This window comes from Micrasema longulum, unplaced genomic scaffold (assembly GCF_059751315.1).
Source record: "Micrasema longulum isolate JH-2025_06_02 unplaced genomic scaffold, ASM5975131v1 h1tg000861l, whole genome shotgun sequence".
NCBI lineage: Eukaryota > Metazoa > Arthropoda > Insecta > Trichoptera > Brachycentridae > Micrasema > Micrasema longulum.
The window spans coordinates 135,490-159,367 of record NW_028278053.1 but is presented as its reverse complement, the minus strand read 5'-3'; the positions used below and the strand labels follow the sequence as shown (position 1 = coordinate 159,367).

The window sequence follows — 23,878 nt, the reverse complement described above, 5'->3', positions numbered from 1 at the left end:
CGCGCGGCCACGCCCCTCTCGCTTCTACCCTGCAGAAGTAGGCAACCATTTGTTTTTTTAAATATTTTATTTTTAAAAAAAATCTTTGTTCTAAATTTTTTTTTTAATTCTTACACTCTCTTCTTGCCCATACTGATAATTGTGGTTTCGGATGTGACAGGGTTTAAAGAACACCCTATATGTGCATTGTGCATGTATCAATATGTGTATACTAGTAAGTTTATATTTTATTTGCCAGTTCTTTCTTTCAATTTGTAAATAATAATTATGTATTAGAATGTAATTGCCTAGCTTGGGATGGGGTATGTACCCTTGTTAGCTGGGCAGAGTGTACAAAAAATGTATGTAATATTATCATATGTATAAATAAATAAATAAATATGAAAGGTAATAAAACATGTAAGATAAATATTTATATTATTTTATAACAAAATACTTCCATTTTATAAAACACAAAGTAAAATTATTGATTATTTCAATAGATCACAATATTGCATAATTTTTTTACTTACTTATAAATAAAACAAATAAATTCATGTTAACTATAGTCCTTAAAAAATTGCTCGATTAAAATGACAGCTGTCAAACTAATGTCAATAGTGATGGAAATTACTGATCACTGATCATGTACCGATCAAATCGATTTTATCAGTTTTTTCATGCAAACATGAAACTCTGTTTCCGAACATTGTTATAAAAATGCAAAAACAAGCCTATTATAGTGTGTTTAAGACAATTATTCACCAAAAAATAAGACATTTATACTTTTTTCATAAACAACATCAAATAAATTATTTTTTTATTCGATTAATTTACATTGATCAATTTGTCCCATCTCTAACACCTTTGCAAAATTATGTAACCTTGTAAGAACGTCGTTAATAATTAGGTTTAAATTAGTTTTTTTTTTAGTTTTAAAGCTGATTTAATATATTTATGTTTATAAAAGTACTTTCGAAACGACCCAAATTTTTACAGGACACGGAGCTATGAGAAGTTACCTATATAGGTTTAAATTAAGGAATGATGACTATTGTCCACGCGGTTATATTTCTTCACAGAGTATCAAACATCTGTTATTTCAGTGCCCATTTTTCAGTTTACAACGCCATAATATTGAAGCAGAATGCAGGAAAAACAGAATGTCCTTAACAGATGTCCACACTGTAGTTAAAAGTAGTTGTCACACGCCATTGTTCTTGAACTTTGCAACAATGGTGATTGGACTCATAAAGGTAATAAACCAAAATCAGTGATCGAACATCCCATTTCCAAGACAAACAAAAACGATTTTTTCAGAGTACCTTAGCCTTGTACATGACATGCTAAGGTACTCGGAAACTAAATAAGGCTACTATATACGCGGGTCCAAATATATATAAAAAAAATAAATTAAAAATATGTATATATTTATGTTGATTTATATGTCAAGCATTGTATTAAAAAAATAAATTATCATACCAGATACGAATGATTTTTCATGTGTCAATATATATCACTCTTAAAACGTCACTACAAAGTTATGTCGTCACTTTTGCTGACAACTGTCATTCTAATCAAGCTATATTTTAAGGACTATAGAAACAATCTCCCTAAACAAACTTCCTCAAACTGTAACAAAATAAAGTCATAATCAGGCCAATAGGGTATTAAAACATGAACTATATTCAAATGAATTTTTGCAGCAATCATTGCTGTGCGGTTTTTTAGTTTTCTCAAATAGTTTGAGACTTACATGCCCGAAGTAATTTGCACTTGTTATTGGTAAATAAGACGGGAGCGGACTATAGGAAATACTGTTTATATTATAATACTGTCTAATTTACCGAAAAAAATTGCTTTTTACTTTACTTAACAAATACAAAATAACACTTGACATAAAGACTGCAAAAGAAGTGATTACCTCAGTTGCTTTGTGCTTTGATAAGGGAAACTTATTTTGCTTTGATAAGGGAAACTTTACTATATTACATTCTGTAGTAGCTCAGAAACCCATTAGTAAGAAAATACATTATAAGCGGTTAAGAGCAAGGTGATATTTTTCTTATATTATGTCTAATGAATAACCACAAAGTAATTTACATATTACAACAGAGATGAAGAACATTTTGGAGAAGGTAATATAGAAGTCTAGGCATCTACAGGGCTTATGACCTGTCATTGTTGGCTGGTTTAAGTGGCCACTTTACACACTGTTTAACAATCACCATTCTCCCGTATTTTTTATATATATATATTTTTTAAATATTTATTTATTTTAACAATGCATACATAATTGTATTTTTGTTCGCGCAAAGCCGAGACTTATCTGCAGGTTACATGACTTTAAAATTTATAAAAGGTAAGTATATAGTTTAATAATAGATGAAGAATATAATATATAAAAGTGCACACTTAAGTCTCACTTGCTGTTAATAAGTTTTTTAATGTATGTAGGTTTTTTCCTCGTGATTTTCAACAGATATTAAATTAAAACAGTTTTGGTACTACACTCCCCCTTGTTTTATCTCCATAGTAGTTATTCTGTCATGGCATCGTCAGCTGCTGTGCGGATACTTGTCGGGTCACGATCTGGTGGGTTATTTTGGATTTAAAACTGGAATTGAGGAAATGATCTAAAGTTAAAGAGCTGAAACCTATATTTATGCGGGTGAGATTCATCTCATTGAATTATTTCACCCACACACTAGGCAATGCCTGAATTTTTTATTTTTTTAAATTTTTATACTTCTTCATGGACCGGATGGATTTATCAACACAACTTCACAAGCATCAACAGATAAAAGAATTAAATAAATATAGTGAATTTTACACAGTATGTAAAGTAGCCACTCAAACCAGCCAATTACAGGTCATAAGCCCTGTAGATGCCTAGAATTCTTTTTTTTTTTTTAATATTTGCGTTTTTATGATTTACCCAAATATTTAATTTTGAGGGCCATTTTCAACGAGTTGTAAATAACTCACTATTAGAAAATGGGAATCAAGTTGGGGTAAGGTGGGATTCGAACCAAGGACCTTTGGACCGCGAGTCCGAGACACTAGCCACGGGACCACAACCCGCCCGATTCAATATTACCTTTTCTAAAATGTTCATCTCTGTTGTGATACGTTAATATTAACAGCTCCACGGGGAGTTGAATCCATTCCTTGTCAACAAAAATTTGGACAAACTGAAAATATTGTTCACAAAGTTATCGCTTTAAATATAATTTGTTTCTCTATAACTCGTTTATTAAGATAAAGCTTGATTGACAACCCCTGTTTTCACTAGTATAGTGTAACATAATGATTTGTTCAGTCTCCCACCAGGCCTACGATGTCAGTCACAACAAAACCAGGATACTGGTTAAAAAATACAATAAAAACTATTTCTGGGAGAATGTTTTGATTATATTAAATGATAGTTATATTAAAAATAATTAAGCCGTCCATTTTCAAAATTCATTTAGCCCAGTTTTTATCAAAATTGAAGTATGCCATTTTATGGCTTATAAACGCTTCCGGGCCTAAGGGGGTATCTAAGGTCTCTTAAGTAATTTTCTTCTACAATCTACTGCAGTAGTAACTTTCTGCGTCAACAGATGGCAGCACTGCAGTCACTTGCAAAATGGCCGAAATCGATGTTCGTATTAGACAGTGTTCTGTGATTGAATTGTTAAATGCAGAAAGTGAAAAGACTGAAAAACAATGGATGTCAGCTCTGTTAGCCGATGGGTTTGTCGCTGTAATGAAACTGGAGCACAAATAAGACAGGGAAAGTTATGGCGACAGTGTTCTGGGATACAGAGGGTGTGATTATGGTATGAATTCTGTCCAATATGCCACAACCCTTAAAAAGCTCAAAGCACATCTTCCGTGAGTTCAGCCAACAAAAGCTATGGGGGATGTTTTTCTTTCACAAGACAATGCAAGACCAGTGAAGGGGTTATGAAAATTCGATGAGTAGACTTGCCTTATCCTCAAAGAGCCACTAAAAGAAGCTCATTGTGGGATTCACTTTGAAGATGAGGAGTCCAAGAAAACGTCCGTGCGTCAATGGTTTAGGAAGTAATTTTTACCGCAGTGGAATACATGCCCTTGATGGACCAAAACTGCGGAAATGGATGGAGATTATATTGAAAAGTGACAAATTAATTGTTAATAGTGTGGTTTTTTAACCTATATAATTGCATTTGATTTTTTGACAATTAAAAGGAGAAAAAAAATAAGAGGCATTATAAGTCTCTCCTTAAAAACTACTTTTGAAAATAAACAAACGATTAACATAAATATTTTGTCCCTTTAATACATTTCGAAAGTCTTTAATCATGTCCATAAAACAGTTACAAAAGCCATCTTGTCCATGATATTTTTTTTAGTGTTTTCTGATTATTTTTAAATAAACAAATAAATACGATGGTAACTGTACTGATATTTTTTGTGTGAGACGTCGGTTAAATTTTCTACGAAGGTTTAAAATAGGCACCTTTTAAATTACCCGAAAAACGAGACGTTTCACGCTCTATGAGACAAACGTTGGGCATGACATTTTCGCGCCATACTTGTACGCAATGTTTATTACAAGCGAGTCGGCGGGCATAACATGTGATGTCAAAATGGTGTGACACCAACTGCGAGCCGTTTTGTATGTTTTCATTTTCAAACCCGAAAATTATAAAAGAAAACTTGTTTTGAATACATTGATAGTTATATCATTAGAATTGTAAAAATCTGCTGTAAATATGAGAAATATTTTTAACGTTATTCCCGATTTGTGAAAATACCCTATTAATTATTTTTTTCATATTTTAGAAATATTTTGTTGGATACATACATTTTTTATTAGATTTGTATACACATTTTTTGTGAATGTATATCTCAGAACTTTAAAAATGGGCGGCTCAATTTGACTTAAATTTAAACACACAACCACAAAAAACAATATTTAATTAAATATAGCTATAATATGTGTACATAAATAAAGTATGCAAATGTTTGTACTATTCTTAACAAATTCAAATAATTATAGGAGTTAAATTATAAATTTAACAAAATCTGTTAAAAATTCAGTTACACAATTTATTTTTTATGAAATAAAAATAAATGTTTGAATTCTTACAATGAACTAAGTCGTGGTAAAGCAGGGTTCGAACCACGGACCGGAGTCCGCGACACTTCCACGAAACCACAACCCATCTCGTCAATTGATTGTCATTTAAAAATAAGCAAAATTTAAGTTTGTACACTTTGTGGTGATTTCTCATGGCAAATCTTATAAAAAACAATATTTGCATTTTTACAAGACTTTTCTTAAATCTGAGGATATCTGACAAGTTAAGAAACTAGTCATATGTAAAAGTGCTAGAAAAAGTTTCGCTGTGGTGGGGATTGAACTTAAAACTTCTCGCTAAAGTCCACAACACTACCACAAAAATGTATTTTTTAAAAAATTGAATTTTGTAAATCCATTCTGTAAGTGAATTTAATAAAAATTATGATCAATTTTGTGCAGATATTTTGAATTCATTAGTAAAAAATTTAACATATTAAAAACAATATTTGCATGTGCATCGTATGTGATTTGCTTTACCTTTCTTTAAATAAATATTAGCGTTCTTATAATATACCCAAATATTTTTATTTTGGTGACCATTTTCACTGAGTTGTAAATAACTCACTATTAGAAAATGGAAATCAAGTTGGGGTAGAGTGGGGTTCGAACCTCGGACCTCTCATCCGCGAGTCCGCAACACTAGCCACGGGACCACAACCTGATATAAAAATTGATGAAGGCAACGCAATATTTGTTATATCTAAGGTGTAACTACTAAAGAAATACCAAATCTGTTTATTGTACATCAGTGAAGAATGGGTCCAATTCGATCTATGTATTAATTACATAAGAATATAAATAAAATATAAGTATTAGAAAATGGAATGTGTTAACATTTTTCGAAATATATACCTCTTTGTAGAATAGTACGCATATTGGTTTCAGCCATCATATTCATATAAAAAAAATACATACAAAAATCATTTGATTTAGAGAGACAATCATAGGGATTTTCATTTGTCAAAATGTGTGCAAACAATAAAGAATTTAATATTTATTTATAAAACCAAACATTGTCAACTGAATCAAACAGTACTTTTAAACTAGAAAGGTATCTTATAAAATCTAAAAACAAAAACAACAACAAAAAAAAGACAGTATGGTAATGAAGTCAAAACAATAATGCTAAAAGATGATACTTAGGCTCTTTCCACCGACCAATTAAATTGGCAACTCTACGACTCAATTCTCAGGTGAATTTGTAAAAATAAAAAAGTAATATGATTATTATCGATCAACAACAACAAACTATCACACTTTCCAGTGAGGGTAGGCAGAGTAGAAAGAATTCCACATCACTCTGTCTTCGCATTAGGCGTAGGTAACTCAATTTTGAACCGGTTAAAAGACAGTTCAGCTCAAATTTCACAGCAGCTTTCAGACAGCTCACAGCGATGCATCGTGAGTTTTGTTTGAATCGTACGTTGCAAAAAATTAAATTTCAGGTCAGCTGACTCAGCGCGTTAGAGGTGAGCTGAACAATGCGACCTGTATCGTTTGGCTCACTCGCGCCTGAGCTCGTGACTCGCGACAGTCGCGTGAAATAATGTGAGCTGATCAGCGAGCCGGTTCAGAACTCCAAAAATAATCTTGAGTTACTCATGTTTACTTCGCATACAGAGCTCACTGAAGAAGCGAACATGAGTTCTCGTTCTGAGATGAGGCAGATACACAAAAATTCAATGTATGTTGACAAAACATGCCGTCTTTATAAAGATATGTAAAGGAAGTTTTAAAAATATTTCAGTAGAATTAAATCAATTTGATTAAAATAAACCTTCATGTACCCACAAGGACCACCAGACACCAACACATGTTCCAGTGTGAGTACAATAGCACAAACTTCACCCACCATTCTCCCCTCCCCTAGTGAGCATTCACAGAACAGCTAATAATTATGCTGAGCTGTTGGATTTGCTCCACGCCACTTCTGCTGCAATCAAATCAGCTTTCTATTTATTTATTTGTTTAAATATACGCCCAATGGGCATTCAGGACACATTTATACATAGAAAATTATTATAAAGGAAAGTAGAAAGACACATTGTATATAGTAGACTTGGTGGGAGTGGGAGCGGGAGAGAGGTGTTTATAATTGAATTTGATTCAGTGATCGTTTGAAAGAGGATAACTTGTTATCAAAGAAATCAAAACTGGTATGTTTGTTGGCAGACCTAAGAATTCTGGGCATAGGGGAATGAAAACCATAGTTAGTTCTATGGTTATCGGTATGAAAGAGTAAGTTTTGTCTGAGGTTTCTAGTTGAGATATTTAATTTTATTGAGCTAAGTTGTTCAGGCGCATCGAAGAGTGAGTTGAGAATTTTAAATAGGACTAGAAGGTCGGATTTATTTCGACGGTCTTGAAGAGAAGATATATTTAAGTTAGTTTCTAACTCATTATACATATATTGAATAGAATGGCCATCTCCTCAATTCTCCTCTTTTTAATGTGTTTCTCTACTCATTTTCACTTTATTTCCTTTTTCTTTTTTTAGAATTAATAACATGTTTAGTGCAATAGTTATGATTTGATTTTATGTTATTTTCTATAATGCTTTATGTACTTTTAACTGTATATTGTAAGAGCCCTCTGGGGGTTTATTTTAAAGTTTAAAATGATCTTCTTGACACCTTATAGCTATTAGTTTTCTTACGTTTTAACCCAGCGATTACTGTTACGGCCGAATGTAATTTTATTTGTTTTTTTACACCACAACTGGCAAGAAGGCTCAATTACAGTGGTGCATTACATCATGAACACCCGGGCTTGAGAAAAATCACATTTGAATTTTAGTGCTCTCACCTGATATGAATATTGTAAAACAATTGAGTCGTAGAGTTACAAAACCCATAGTGAATTAATTATGATTTGAATAAAATATTTATGAAGTAGAAAAAACCACCAGTAGCGTAAATTAAGTGCAAGCAATGCTTTGTCAACCCCCTAGAGAGCGTTCAGAATCACACTGCAGAGCAGGTTTTCAATTCATCAATTCAAGTATTTTTTATATATGTAATATGTACATCAATTTTGATAAACTCCCTAGGGCACATATGGGCAACCTCAAACCTATATGACTTTTAGATCCAGCCTGCAGACATGTAGAGTTTTGATAATACCAAAATTCATTCAAAAACCTAAAACATCAAATGTGTGCGTGTGATTTTTTTTATATTTTTAATATTATCAGCAACCTCGAGGTGATTTTTCACAAAAAAATATAAAATTTTCATCAAAGGATACCTCATCATACAATAATAACAAGATACAGCTTTTGAGTAAGGGCCACAGGGACACAGAAAACTTTTATTCGCGGAAAAAACTAAAGTAATATTAGAAAAAATGAAAAACAGCACGGTAGAATTCCAATTATCCGAACTCCGACTATCCGAGTCGCTTTCGGAATTTCAGAAAAATAAATTAAGACGCAGACATACCGCGATTTGCAAAATAACGATTGGCTGCCGAAAACAGATGACAGTCAAACAGCTTACTTTGACCGAGATGTTCAGCAAGCAATGACTATCATTTACAGTACGGTACGTACATGCTGTACTAATGTACAGCACTTGTAACCACGCTTAACATGTAAGTGTTGTCTTTTTATTTTATTCATTAAAGGCTCATTTTTCACATTCAATCATTCATTTTAATTTTCAACATCGCAGTTCCTTTTTAACATACAGTAATCAATTAAAATAAACCCTTTTTTCGAAAAAAAAACAATCGTCCAAATGGGGTCCGGTCCCAATTAATTTGGATAGTTGGAGAACATCGAGGTCGGGAGGACCCGACATGACACGTGAAGAAGAACACAATATTACAGCACCGCGCGCAAAGGGATTATTTACCACAGTATTTTAAGAGTTAAAACAGTGTTCGCTGACTACTTGAACCTATGTATCTTTGATAACTCAGAGGAAAATTGGCAATCTGGCCTAGACTAAAAACAGGTTGCCCATTCGCGCCAGGGGGTAAAATCCAGTACTTTTATTTGTTGGACAAACTAAAAATATTTCTCATGTGTAATATCAGTTTTCATTTCTAATTAAGTTATTGTCCCCTGCATGTTCTACACACATCGCGCACTCGTCATTTGGTTCCTAGTACTTGGCAAGGTGCCACCGAGACAAGGGTAACCTCTGCAGCCTGCTGACGGCCGATCGACCAAAACGGTACCAACAGAGACCGATGAGGAAGCAAATAACTGTCTCCACATAGAAACCGTCCACTCGGGTAAGACAGGAGCCGCCACCATCGGTGCACATCTAAAATCAAACATAACTCAATCAATAATCAAAATCTTGACATAACGAATGACTAAAGTACACAAAGGCATTAAACAAGTTATTCAAAGTACCAATGAGAACTAAGACATAATTTTTTAATGCATTTCTTACATACGGTAAAACCTAGTTTTTACATTCCTCAATTTCATATTTTTTGATCAGCCGTCATACATTTTTTTTAAATCTTTGTTTTATTTGATCAATAGATACAAATATATTTTTTTAAATGGGTTGTATTGGTTTATGTTTACCATCCTTATCATTTATTTTTATAGTGGCCAGGTTAGTCTCGGGTCTCACCATTTTATCGTGGTGTGTGGCACATGTGTTGGCGAAGAGGTCCAGGGTGGCGTTGGACGGCAGCCCCTGGCAGGAGCGGGAGGAGAGAGGGTCCACAGCCCACAGCGCCAGGGTGTTGGGCCAGTTGGAGCCGAAGTTGGACAGCGTGTTGAGCAGCGTCATGTACGTGCCGCCCACGCGGGGGTCCGACACACGTGCGAAGAAGGCCATCACCGCCACAAACATGCTGAACAGACATATCTGGAAAACATAATGTTCGTATTAGTGTTTTAATTTTAAGCTTAAAGCTGATAGGCTTAAATCTATTATGAGCCTGCCACAGAAAAGGAGGCAGAGACGTAGTGTGGCAACATTGCTCGTCATGCCGCACGTCATGCTCCTCATCGTGCCCACCGCTCCCTATTTTGTCGGCTTTTGATCGCGAGTCAAAGGACCGGCGAAATGCGGTCGCAATACACATCGAACGTTCACACAAGACACACGCGTCATTTTTTTAAATCATTCTGTCGTTCTATTGCGATGAATAGATGTCATCCACCATCTCCGTTGGAGAAGACGATGACGACGATGTATATTTCTTTGAATGACATTGATATAATTAGCTATACTAAAAATGCACAGCGCGCACACTGCCACAGTTTCATTGTCCATTGTATAGCAAAGACAAATGACAAGTGTGGAGCGTCGTGATTAATTGCGCGAGTAGAGCAGTGTGTGGGCAGAGAGGGCGACATCGGGCGAGAGGGCGGCAGCGCAAGGAGCATAGTGATGAGCAGCGCAAGGAGCATAGTGTGGCGGGGCTGTTAAACCAAAGTTAGTTGTTGGCATACTTAAGCTTTTCCAAAACAAATCTAGCCCATTTTTGAAGTTATTGAGACTACACGTTAAAACCAGTTCTTGTGGCAGCTTATTCCAATCATCAACAGTCTCTATTGTTCAGGAAATATTTCTGTGAGTTTAGGTTGAATCTTGTTTTCTCAGGCCAGAGACTGTGGGCTCAAAGTCGAGCATCTTGTTTTAGTTTGAACATGGGATCCAAATTTGGGCTGGGCAGCTATAGTGACTGATGAGTATTTTATGTCTATATCAAATCACCCCTTTCTCGCCGTTCCTGCAGCATTGTGAGACTGAGTTTTCAGTCTCTGCACATATGGAAGCCGTTTCAGGCATGGCGACAACGTTTTAAATATTTGATTCATTTACGAAAACGTAATTGAACTGTTGTTAATTAATGTGTTAATAAAAATTACTATGTTTTCTAGATAAATCTATCTGAAAATACATATCAGAAAAATACAAATAGACACATCTACACATTGGAAAGAATGTTCTGTAAAATTAGTCCTTACACTTATGTATGGAAGTTTTTTTTTGTCAAGTACAATATGATGTAGTCATAAACTTTTAAGTTATATTTTTTTATTAAAAACATTAAATTTGTTGAAACTTAACGATAAAAGAAAAATTGTAGAACTATCAAATTAATTCAAACTTGTAAATTCTACATGGGATTGCCCAGAACTGTTATCCCTCATCAATTTCAGGGTGCCTGGAAGAATTACTAGACAGGCGCCACCGTTCTGTAGCAACAATTCACGAGCAGTGTATACTTGTAATGCTGTATTAAATAGACTCCAGGAACTCGGTAACACAGTAAAACCCCTGTTTTACGTTTTTCAAGGGAGCAGCAAAAAAAAGTGTTAAACTGAGGAAAACGCTGTGGTGAGAAAATAAAAAACTGCAGAAAAATTGTAAAAACGGACATAATTGGGGATTATTCATATTTACCTATGATTACATTTTTTTTTTAATGTATTCTTCAATCAATACCACAATGCGTTTTTTTTTTAATTAAAAAAAAACTTGTTTAAATAATTGTATGTAGGTACTTAACCTTAAAAACACAAAAATAAAAATTTGAATTTGCATAAAATGCATACAATGATTTTATCCCTAAATATTGGGAAATTTTATTTATAAGTTATCACTTTTTTAAGTGAGGCACCACAAAAATTCAACTGTCATTTACATCGCAGCAAAACTGTTTCACACTTTTATAACTGTTTAAACAATCTTCTTTCCAAATTATGTTTATAACTTCAAATAATAATTCTTTTACCAAATTTTTAAACTTTCTGCATTGTAATTTATTGATGTAAAGACTTTATTCTTCATGCGTCAACCGCATGTCACAATTTAGTAAAATGTCAAAATAGACACTTAAACAATATGGTCAATTACACTGAACCTACTTTAAATTTAGTTTATGACAATTTACTAATTTTATTATTTATTCACCATTTTGGACAAACGCGGCGGCGCGCGGCTCTGTGTCTTTTGACAGATTGAATGAGTTTCGAAAAAATTTCAACCAATTGACATTATTTACGTTTTTCATAATCCCGGTTTTACGTTGAAAAACGAGGTAAAAACGATGTAGAAACGATGTAAAAACAATGTAAAAACTAGGTTTTACTGTAGTTATTTGGATATATTTAATGTAGGGTATTATTTCTGTAGAAAAAACCATTTGAACATTTTCAAAGAAATGGTAATTAAACATTTTGTATAATTATTATATGAAACAGTAAGTTTATGATTTTCTTGTTTTATAAATCCTTTAAAATATTTTATTATTTAATATGATTTTGACATTTATTTTATAAATGTTTTAGACTTCTACGAAAGTATTTTATAATTTTTTAGTGTAAAAAGAAATGGATTATTTTTTAAAATAATTAAATCAAAAATGTTCGTATTATAAGTTTTGTAAAAGGCAATTCTGCCATATATGTTGATAAAATATAAAATATTTAAATATAAGTATTTCATAAAAATAATTGTTGGAGCATATAGAGTTCATAAAATGAGACAGTCGGGGATGCTACAAGTTACCTGGTGGAAACTGTAAAGAGCCAGGAGAATCAGCAGGTAAATAGGCATGGGAGTGGTGGAGAGGAGGAAAGGAGTTATGGCCACCACGGCAGCGGCAACAAGCCCAAACAGCACCCTCAGGGGGTACGCCTTCAGCCAGGAGTTTAGGGGCTCGGGACCTGTGGTGTGCTTGCTGAGAATCTACAACAAACAAACTTCATGTAAAATGCGAAAAAAAATTATTTAAGAGCCGCAAATCTCCGCATTCGGGGAAATATGTTTTCTGAGTGAGTCTTATGAAAGATAAAACTGGCCTTTATTGTATACTTTATGCCACCATATAATTTATTTCACCAATATAAACACTATCCATCAAGTTGATGGTATACTATTATAAATAAATTAAATAACAATAATATATCAAACAAACATCACTCTGTCAGATTTAAAATTTACACTAAAAATGCTTTTGTTTTAAAGGAATAACCCGCTAAGCCTCTTTTTTTTAGGCTTGTCAGCAGGTGGGAATTATGTAACTTAGTAGACATTATAATAATAAATATGTACATCTCCCTTCCCCTCATTATCCTCTATTCAAGCATTCTTGTCCTAATCCAGCCCAATTTACAATAACTTACTGTTCTTAAAAAAATATTTAAAAATGCTTTGATTATTGAAAATTATTTACAAGTACATGAAAATAACATTTTTATCCGTATAAACTTATGTGTATTTATTTAATATGTAATATATTTTCTTTACTAACTTTGTATACTTTGTGGAAATCTGTTATTAGTTCTGAGTTTATACACTATATCTGTTTGTTTACTATAAATATGTATGTAGAACTGTTGATTTCCCAAATAAAATAAAATAAATAAAAATATACTTACAAGAGGTAACATTATTTGTAAGGGAACCAATGGCACAACCATCAAAGCCAATTGTTCCCGGGGCACTCCGGCTTCTACTAATTTTAGTCCAGAAACAGCATCGCTGGCACTAAAAGCCATCTGTAAAATAAAATTATTAACTTTTTAGGATTTCAATAACCTAATAGTCGCCCATACAGATAAAAACCATTCTGTGATTATTGACCACGAACCTAGCTACAATTGCAGGAATGCAATGAGAATTGCGAGCGCAAACCAAAACCGTCCATTACTCGTTTGTTGTTAACCAAACTAAAACCAAACCAAAAATTTGAAACGCTTTTCTTCTATGCAATAGAGCTTAAGGAATGATTACTCTGAGGGTCCACTCCATTTTCCTATATCCTGCAGAAACATGAACCATCAAAGCAGCGAAAAGACGAAGAATCATAGCTTTTGAAATGTGGTACTGGAGATGCATGCTTCGAAGCTCATGGAAAAACTAGGCTAGATGTACCAATGGGTCCATCTTTCGGCAGTTAAACCTTGACGGCTTGACTCTGGCTAATTTTTGCCTAAGACGTATTCTCCAGTTGTTTGAACAGTTTACGCAAGGAAGATAGCCTGAAGCACTGGTTATGATCGGCGGCATAGGGGGAAAAAGAGGAAGAGAAAGATCCCCTACACGGTGGACCGATCGGGTCAGAACAGCGGCAAGCACCTGGTCGGTTGGAGCACTAAGAATAATTGTCAGGGAGGCCACAAGGGGTCACGATCCTTAATTACGAGGACAGCGACTAAAATGAAGACGGACATCTCAACGGATATAATATGGAAATCATTGGCCTGTTAAAACATAATAATATATTTTTTTTAAATAAAAGAAAATGAACCTTAGCTGTTAGTAGAACTATCGCCAGTGTCCTAACGGCCGGAAGTTTGGTGATCTGGTACAGCTGTTTGTAGGCGGCTAGTACCTTCTCCCAGCCGAGGTGGGAGGCGTACTCGCTCTCCCCGCGTATGTGACTGTCGTCTGCTTCCCGTTTCATCATCATGACCAGAGTTGTTGACACCACAAATACCCAGCCCCACATATGAAGAAAACCTGAAATTTTTATTTATGAATTTTGAGTCTAGTATCAATTATCTATTATATTATAACTGTATTATTTTTACATATGACTTTAGATTTCAATAAACTTTTAAAAAATAAATAAGATTTTAAAGAAATATTTTTTAAATAAACAAAGATTGAACAGATAAGGTGACTTCCCACATCCCTGTTCGACTCCTTTAGAAATGTCAAACCACGATGTGAATGATTTAGTGAATACGAGGTTTGTTCAGAAAATAATGGGAATTTTTAGGTTTCGCGGGTTTGGAGAGTCCGATTGTCAAATTATGTTGGTATACATGCCGCTGAAGTATGCTAAAAATTTTAACTGCAGTCATTGTTTACTTTGTCTGTGGCAGCCGCTAAGGTTAGACGTGTTCGGAGTACTCGGCGATTTTCGTCTTGGCGATCCAGAATGCCTCCACTGGGACGATTGAGCCTTAGTTTCGATGTCATATCCGTAAACCCAAGTTTCGTCACCTACTATAACACGTTCCAGTAATTCTGCATCGCCGTTGACTTCATTTAGTGAGCAAATTCCATTTGCCGCTGTTTTTGTTCAAAATTCAACATCTTGGAAGAAATTTTGCTGCTACGCGTTTCATACCCAAAACATTCGAAAAAATTTCATGACATGAGCCAATCGATATGCTACATCATCAGCAATTCCTCTGATTGTGATCGGCGATTTAATTTACTTTTTCCACGTTTTCATCGGTTGTTGATGTGCTGGGGCGTCTGGGCCATTCGTCATCTTCAATGTCTTCACGGCCATCTTGGAAACGCTTATACCACTTGTAAACTCTTGTTTTACTCATAGCAGACTCACTATAGGCCTTTGTTAACATTTCACTCACTTTGTTACACTTTATTTAATTTTTTACACAAAATTTGATACAAATTCTTTGATCCATTTTTTTAAAACAAACAAAAATCTCCGAGCTCAAAAAATTTGTCTAACCTTAGCGGCTGCCACAGACAAAGTAAACAATGAATACAGCTGGAAATTTTTGCAAACTTCAGGGGCATGTATATCAACATAATAAAAAAATAATTGACAGTCGGACTCTCCAAACCAGCGAAATTAAAAATATCCCATTATTTTCTGAACACACCTCGTACACAAATATACAGTGGCATAATAACCAGAATAGGGGGCCGTTCACTTGATACTCAGTAAAACATTATATAATGTTTCTGTCAACTGCATCTAATACTTTTTCGCAGATCGACAAATGCGATGTACACGCTGAACAGTCATGGAGACAAAATAAATAAAGTTATACCTGAAAGCGTGACTATTCCCAGGGGCTCGGGTTCAGAACGTAAATACGAATTGCAGAAGTTGGCAGACTCCAGAGCCATGAACACAACGTAGCCTAAGAAGTATCCGGCTGTTTGACCAACACTATTACATGTTGACGCATGGCCAACGTTACATCTAGAAAAAAAAATTGCATTAAGAATCAGAATGAGGCAGAAAAATTTTTACATTTCATTTTCATCATTTTTTATTTTATCAATTTTAAGGGACATCTCACCGCTTATAACAGAGCTTACACAAAATATGAACTGAATTTTACATATGCAGAGCCAATCAAAAGATCACAGTTAACACATTGGCAAAAATCACTTTTGAAACTTCTCTATTTCAAGGATGTCGTTCGATTCAGAACGGTCCCAAATGATGGAACAGTATTCTAGTATGCTGCGGACTAGTGAAATATCTAGAGTTTTGAAGTACAAATCCAAGCATCTTACTAGATTTATATACAACACTAGTAATATGGGACTTAAACGTCAAATTCACTTAAAAAATAATACCAAGATCTTAAATTTGGTAATTGCGTGGTAAAAGTACATTTATTTATTCATATTTTTTCCACTATAATTCATAATAAAATTAATGTGACCTCACTGGGGTTACTCATGCCGAGGACACTTAACAATATTTTTTTTTAAATATTTTTACATTGAGAATAAACAAAGAAGACTAACGAAATAAACAGAGATAATTAAAAAAAATGTTCAGACAGTTTTAAATACTACTTATTTATGTTTATAATTAATTTATGTACATCTATATTATTTATATTACAAAACGCACAATGAAAGAATGAAAACATAACATAAGCTATACACTTGTGGAGCAGTTGATTCAATATTGGTTTGGGCGAATGAGACAATCCATTTTACTTGTACCTAGCTCCACTATCCACTATTTTATAGCCTTTTTGAATATGTTCTCGTTACTAATTGTTTTAATAGATAGTGGAAATAGTAGTATGGATAGTAGATTTTAATTGAATAATACTCAAAATACCTTTAGTTATATATACCGAAAGTTATATTAGTTTGTATTTGTTTAAGTTGTCTTTGTGTTGAGGATCTAGTGATTATATTATTTGTATGTGATGTATTGTAGGGGTTATGTCTTTCATTTGAGTAGGAGTAGTTTTTGAATCTGTAAGTGAGTATTGTTTTAGAGTATAATTGCTTCGGTGTCATAAGTTGTGATTTGTGGAATATTTCTTCAGTAGATGTCTGTATCGGGACTCTGAGTATTATTTTAACTATGGATTTTTGTGCAACAAATACACTATTTAAAACTGTGTCACTCGCACCACCCCATCCGATTATACCGTACAGCAAAATTAATTGGCACAATGCATAATAAATCTTTAAAAGTTCCTTTAAATCAATTATATTTCGAATTGTTTTGAATATATACGTTAGTCTTTTAAGTTTATTTGTAATATTTTCAATCTGCTGTTTCCACTTTAAATTTATATCAATAATAACTCTTAAGTATTTAACATTATCTGTCCTATCCAATATTGGGCAATTACAATGAGCACTCTGAAGACAATTATTATTATGTAGTTTGATGTTTATATAAGCATTATGTGAATAGTTTCTAGAACTGATTTGAAATGGAATGAAGTTAGTTTCCTTACAATATTATTCATGTTGTCAATAAAGATGTTTTTTTTTTAGTTTTAATTAGGTATTAGATTACATGTAAATTTTAGAATTATTAGTCTTTTATTTCTATGGAAAATTACAATGAACTTCCAGCAGGAATTTTTACAAAGCTTTACGTAGTAGTGAATAAATTAATTTATTTTTATATTATAAAAAGATAATTTTATTTGAATACATTCCTAATTAAAAATGTTGTGTGAAATCAAAACGATCTTGACCTTCATAGCGCTGCTTTTATGATTAAATCATCTCACCTTTTCAACATGGTTAAAGCCCATCCATCTACCGCGATGTCCTGCGTGGCGGCGAGGAAATTGAGGGCAAAGAATGCGGCAGTCAAGGGGACCATGTTGGGCTCATCGCCTAACCAGGAGTCCACCCTGAAGGACAGTAGCAGCATCCCGATGCCGAGGAGATACTGCGCTGGGACTAGCCAAGTCTTCCGTCGCCCAACTTTGCTGAAGTACAAGGCATCCACAATTGGGGCCCATACTAACTTCAAACTAAAGGGCCAATTGACAAAACTAAATTCAGCCTGCAAAAAGATATTTTCGAAATAAAGTAGATGTAAATACTTAGCAAAATATTTTTTTGTTGTTTGTCAATGAAATTATAAAATAACTTACATTTGAATACAAGTTATATATAAAATAAAAGTATTTTAAATTATTTTTTTTTTTTGTTTTTTACAATAAACAGAATAATAAAACAGAGTATATATAAAAAATAAAGCATAATTACATATCAAAGAAATACATATTAATAGAAAAATAGTAAACAAAAAATCCCACAAAGGCATGGCCTGTTCGTGGGTATACAAGAAAAAGTCGGTAGGTACATCATCATCATCATTCCCTTTCAATAGTGCATAGTGCACTGCATTGGTACACCAATCACAGCGTATCTTGATCATTTTTGTTACATGAAGGTAAGATGATCAGTCTTACGCTTCAGGTACCAGTCCAGGGACTATGAAATATTCTGAAGTGAAAACATCATATTAAATAAATATTTCATATCAGCCATGTCGGGAATCAAACCCGAGACCTCTTGCATGGTAGGCCAATACATGACCATTACACCACGAGGCCTACAATACTTGGTACACTTCAAATTATTTATTTGATCAATTAGTGCTTTCACTCTCTAATGGGCATCTTCAGACTGGTATTACAGTGTTAAGATCGTTTACTCAAAATTAAAGGTACATTTAAAAACAACAAGTCAAAAAAGACATCAATAAGTGTGAAAGCACTACAATATGGAAATATCACGTTTTTTTTACATTTTCAAAGTAATAAAGGTCTACGAAATACTGTCCAGTAAAAAATTTTTTTTGCTAATTATTAGTAGCATAAAAGATATTTGTAATTTTGATTTCCTGCAAAAACGGTCATTCCTTCGGCCATGCCCCTAATACGTCACGATTTATATTTATCTGTTCCTCGCCATTGAGTTTTGTTTAGAACATTATCACGACAACCAAGACCAAACACAAACGTATTTTTATTGAATTTCTTTTTTACATTTATGCATAAAAATATTTCTTTACGATATCCATATTGATTTTGAAAATACAATTAATTATTCTATATCCATTTCATGTATTTTAAATGGTATTCGTAGTATGTGATATTTCCCTATTAATGATATGAATCATAAACATATAAAATACATTAATATTGTGATCAACAGAAAGGGACAAAGTTATTGGGTACATGTGCTGGCGGTGCGCAGTAAAGGAAGATTTTATTTTATAAAAATATTTATTGTTTTATTGTCATGTTGTCAACCTTGTAAGATCAAATTGTTGAGGGTTGGTTGGAGCTCCTACCCCAGTTAGAGATTGACAGAGATGACACGAGGTTGCTGTTTAATGCATATTTATTACATGGCCAATAAGATACAGCACTTGATTGTGTAGCACGAGCGTAGTGGCGATGATGGGTTGAAGAAACTGCACTTGGACTACATGCTGGAACTGTGTGACTGATTGAATTGGACTCGTTGGGCTGACTGACTATGACTGCGTCCTGTGGTCTCTTTATAGACCACGTTCTTTTGTAGTTCATTTCTTCATGGTAGGAACAATGTGAATGTACTGCAGAACAATGCTCTCGGTTTGATGTGCAATACTGTAAGAGTTGCATTATACGTATGTATTGGAATCGATAGAAAATTATGACATTGCATCGTCGGTCATTAGTCTACTTTAGGTGAACTGATTTAACACGTGTGTGTCATCTATTGTGGACTATGGACCCTACAAACTAAGTATAATTACAACGAAATTCCATTAACATAAATCCATTAATCGATAAATAACATAAATCTAATCAAGTCCGTATTTTGCATCGATTCGCCATTTGATATGGTTTCATCATCATCGATATATCAGAACTGTCACCGTTATTGAGCTCTCTGTCCCGACAAAACCTCTAATCCAGATTTAAACTTGCACAGTGCAGCAATGCTGTTAACTAATAAAAATCTTTCATGGCCATACTGACTATAATTGAGTAGATCGGGTGGCAAATGCTTTCAGCAATTAATATATTCAGAATTCCTTCGAACTTCATAAAAGCAGAACTTGCCTCGATAGAATGGAAGTCAATAGATTCTATGGAAGAAAAGTTGATTATTTTTGTCAATGGTTGAAATCACACAAGCACAGAAGACCTCGATTATTCAGAATAATCGGGGATGAGGGCAATGCCCTACGCAGCATTAATTTCTGCCCTGTAATTTGTTTGTTTAAAAAATTTTATGCTTTGATGTGTTCAATTTTTTTCATTAATATTTTATTTATTTATTTTGTTCATTAACGCCCAAAAGGCATTTACAAAAAATAAAAATGAAATACATGCTAACATACTAAATAATAAACAGAATATACAGAAAAAAATTGTGAAATTAGTTAAAAAGGATATGATAAAAAGTTTTACAAAGTAAAAAAAAAAACAATAATAACAAAGGTATGCAAGAAAAAACAGTAAGCATATAAACAAAAAATCCGAAGATATAAGCTTATGAAATAAATTATGTAAAGCAAACAATAAATAAAGTGTTACGGTAAGCAAGAAAGACATTTTTAAGTTAAATTAATAAACAAGCAAGCATATATTATCACGAAAAAATAAGAAATAAAAATATGTATCTATGAAATGCGTATTTGCCAATACTACAATGCAATTTGATATAATAGTAAAAAATAAAAAACAAGTATAAGGTAATAAAAATAAACAAGTATTTTTTTTTTAATTTATGAAATTGAATTGTCAATAATAGTTTGACGAGCAGCTACAAATAAACTTGATATTTTTGACTAATAGGATGGTAAAGAGTTGGACAGAATGTCTGCAGCCGTTCCATAAGTGTTACCTAACCTATGCAGTCTCGGTATCAATGAATTGTTTTGTTGGTTGGAAGAAGTACTGGAGCAATGAAACAATAAAGTACTCCTAGCGTTGACAGCAGGTACTCTAAAATTAATCAATTCAAGTATTTTTGGTGCGTCAAAAAGAGAGTTTACAATTTTATACAGTACAATGAGATCATTAATAGTTCGTATTTCAGAAAGTGTTGTTAGGTTAAGCAGTATTAATAAATAGTCATTATTCACATTTTGTATTGGAATGTTTAGTTTGTAGTTTATATATCGTAGAAATTTATGTTGAATGTTCTCTATATTATAAACATGAACATTATAGTAGGGTGACCATGACCATATTGATGAATTATTTGTCGGGTTTCTGGGACTCTTATGAAACTCTCGTATATATATCCTTGGTTAGAAGCCAATTAGAGTACAACTCTACTATATGGTCCCCTTTTTACAAAATTCACATAAATAATGTTGAAAGAGTCCAACGAAAAATTTTAAGATTCAATCATTTCAAATTGCATATTCCTGTAGAACAAATCAACTACATGTCTTTGTTAAACTTTTTGAATTTACCTACTCTGGAGGATCGCAGGAAAATAACTGACCTAATATTTTTATATAAAATCATTCATTCTAAATTCGATTGTTGCAAACTCCTGGATTTAATAAATATTAATATACCAATACGTAGAACTAGACAAAATAGTCTATATTATTGTCACTCTTCTCAAACCAACTATCTTCGTCACTCACCAATACCGCGTATACACAGACTAGTAAACAAATGTACCACTCATATCGACATTTTTAACTCGAGTCTCTGTGAATTCAAATCATCTCTTTATAAATATTTTATGATGTTCTATAGTAATGATTTATTTGCAAAAACTACTTATGCTAATGATATGGTGTTTATTCATTTTATATCTTTTGTACGCTGACATACATGCATGTCTATATATATATATTTCTTGTTATTTTTTCTTTTTCTTTTTCTCATGTTTTAATATTGTTTTTAAATTTTTTGTATATCTAACTAACTCATTATGTTGGTATATTTTATATTTTAAAAGGCACTTGTGCGGTATAATAAATAAATAAATAAATTGGAAAGTAACATTTTACTAGTTGTGAGCTATTGCACTTTAAAAGTTAAAAGCTCATCCCAAATCAACAATTCAAATAAAACCAAAAGTTGAATATTATAAAATATTATTTTTTATATTTATAAAACAGGAAAAATTTTATTTGATTTTTCAACAAACATTATTTAATGCCATTTAGAAAAGACATATTTTTTTGACGATTTGTAGTTACCAGCTTGTGACAGAAACCCAACGATTTTTAGCAATGGTTATTGAACCATAGAGACAACCATTTCAAACCCTTAACAGCACCCAATGGTGCATTTTTCCCTTTTTAAATCTCTTATTTGTTTAATCTGTAGTGACTACACAGCACCATAACGCGCGGGTGTTTTTAGGACAGTAAGGGAAAGGTTAACTTAAACGCAAGTGCACAGAGATACATAACTAAGTAAGGAAAACAATGTGGAACAGCTGTTGATGGGGCAAAATAATATAGATAATAATTTACTTGTTCTTTATAACTGATCCCTCTGTTTTGTAAAAGCATTGGTATTGCGGCTGCTAATCCTAAAGGTATTCCTTGTAGTGTATACAAAAATAAAAGGAGGGCTATATTAAGTCTGTCTTCCCTTATATCACTCGGCTCTTCGATATCTCTTCCGTCCCCATTTTCCAGGTTTTTCACTGCCCCATCTGACCTCCTTCTGCGAGACGTCCCCATATTGCCAATTTTGACAATGACAGCACCGTAACTGAAATAATCACGAGAACTCACTCGGCTCACTACCGTTAACTCGAAAAAACGAGAAACTGTGAGACCCTGAAAGTACACGTCATATAAACATTGGTTTAAATTCTTTCCGTCAGTGACAGAATTTCAAATCTGACAGGCTGGAAAACCGATTACAGTAAAACAAAAACATAGGTTTTTCAAAATCGAAAATTAATCGTGGTCATTGAATGTTTCCATCCTAATTTAATGATAAAACTTCGGTTCTAACAATACACCGGCAGTTTTTTATTTAATTAATTTAATTTTAATCATTTCTAGACTTCTCCCGCGACACGAAGCGAATTGAAGTGAACGGCGATAAATCGGCAGCAATGGTCAGCAGTTAGCATGAACGCCACCTTTACCATAAGCTGTCAAAACTTAAGACTGCGTTTCGAAATATAAAACGAACCTTTTAAGCACGAATTGATTCATAATCTGTAACAGATTATTTGTATAAAACTACGGCACATCAATTTTTACATCTGCCTGAAGGTGAAAAAATACACGAGTTCTTGAGGGGGGTACCAGGAACACTCCAGCTTAAATGCTTGAAAAAAAATTGGGAATGTCATTATGATTGTAATGGTAATGTTTATAAAACCGTTTCATATTTTTTTTAGTTTTCTATCAAATTCATACTTTCTTCATCAAATACTGTTGCGAGGGGATGTTGCATGGCATCACGCTGCTCTCAGAGATAATGTAGAACTATTACTAGTGCTGCTCTCACAGTTACGCGTTAAAGAACATTGATCTAGTATTGCGTCACTCGTTAGCGGGGAGCTAGGAGAAGGAATTAATGTAAAATGCAAAGCAAAAAATTTAGTTTGTTGTGGTCGTGGCTAAAAATTTGCGCCCAAATTGCAAAAAGCAAATTCGCAAACTGACCGACACACCAAAGATTTAAAAAAATTAAAGCTCTGAATTATAATGTTTTTTGTTTGCATGGAGGGAAAGCAAAAACAATAACTACGTTAATTATTATTGAAAGAATTTGGCAGAAAAATATTTTGATATTTACAAAAAAGTAAAGTTATTGAAAAAATACGCTACCTGGGAGACCCTAAATGGCCTTAGTGTTTCCTTTAGGCCCAGAAG

The 23,878-nt window shown here is 33.3% G+C and overlaps 1 protein-coding gene across 2 annotated transcripts in view; it reads right to left on the bottom strand.

The window, feature by feature from the left end:
- Positions 1 to 22,819, bottom strand: part of LOC148278559 (acetyl-coenzyme A transporter 1) — a 32,366-nt gene extending 9,547 nt beyond the window's left edge. Inside the window, exons 1-8 of one of the 2 annotated variants that reach the window (XM_088231211.1) lie at positions 22,514 to 22,819; positions 17,787 to 18,067; positions 15,834 to 15,988; positions 14,327 to 14,538; positions 13,455 to 13,574; positions 12,583 to 12,762; positions 9,688 to 9,927; positions 9,179 to 9,366 (exon numbers count right to left, since the gene is read on the bottom strand). In XM_088231211.1, the coding sequence (XP_088087337.1) occupies positions 9,202 to 9,366; positions 9,688 to 9,927; positions 12,583 to 12,762; positions 13,455 to 13,574; positions 14,327 to 14,538; positions 15,834 to 15,988; positions 17,787 to 18,067; positions 22,514 to 22,726 (1,566 nt within the window). In that variant the 5' untranslated portion in view covers positions 22,727 to 22,819 and the 3' untranslated portion in view covers positions 9,179 to 9,201. Of the gene's footprint in view, positions 1 to 7,577; positions 9,367 to 9,687; positions 9,928 to 12,582; positions 12,763 to 13,454; positions 13,575 to 14,326; positions 14,539 to 15,833; positions 15,989 to 17,786; positions 18,068 to 22,513 lie in introns of those variants that run through there. The other variant, XM_088231210.1, reaches the window with a different exon arrangement.
- Between the last annotated feature and the right edge of the window lie 1,059 nt (positions 22,820 to 23,878).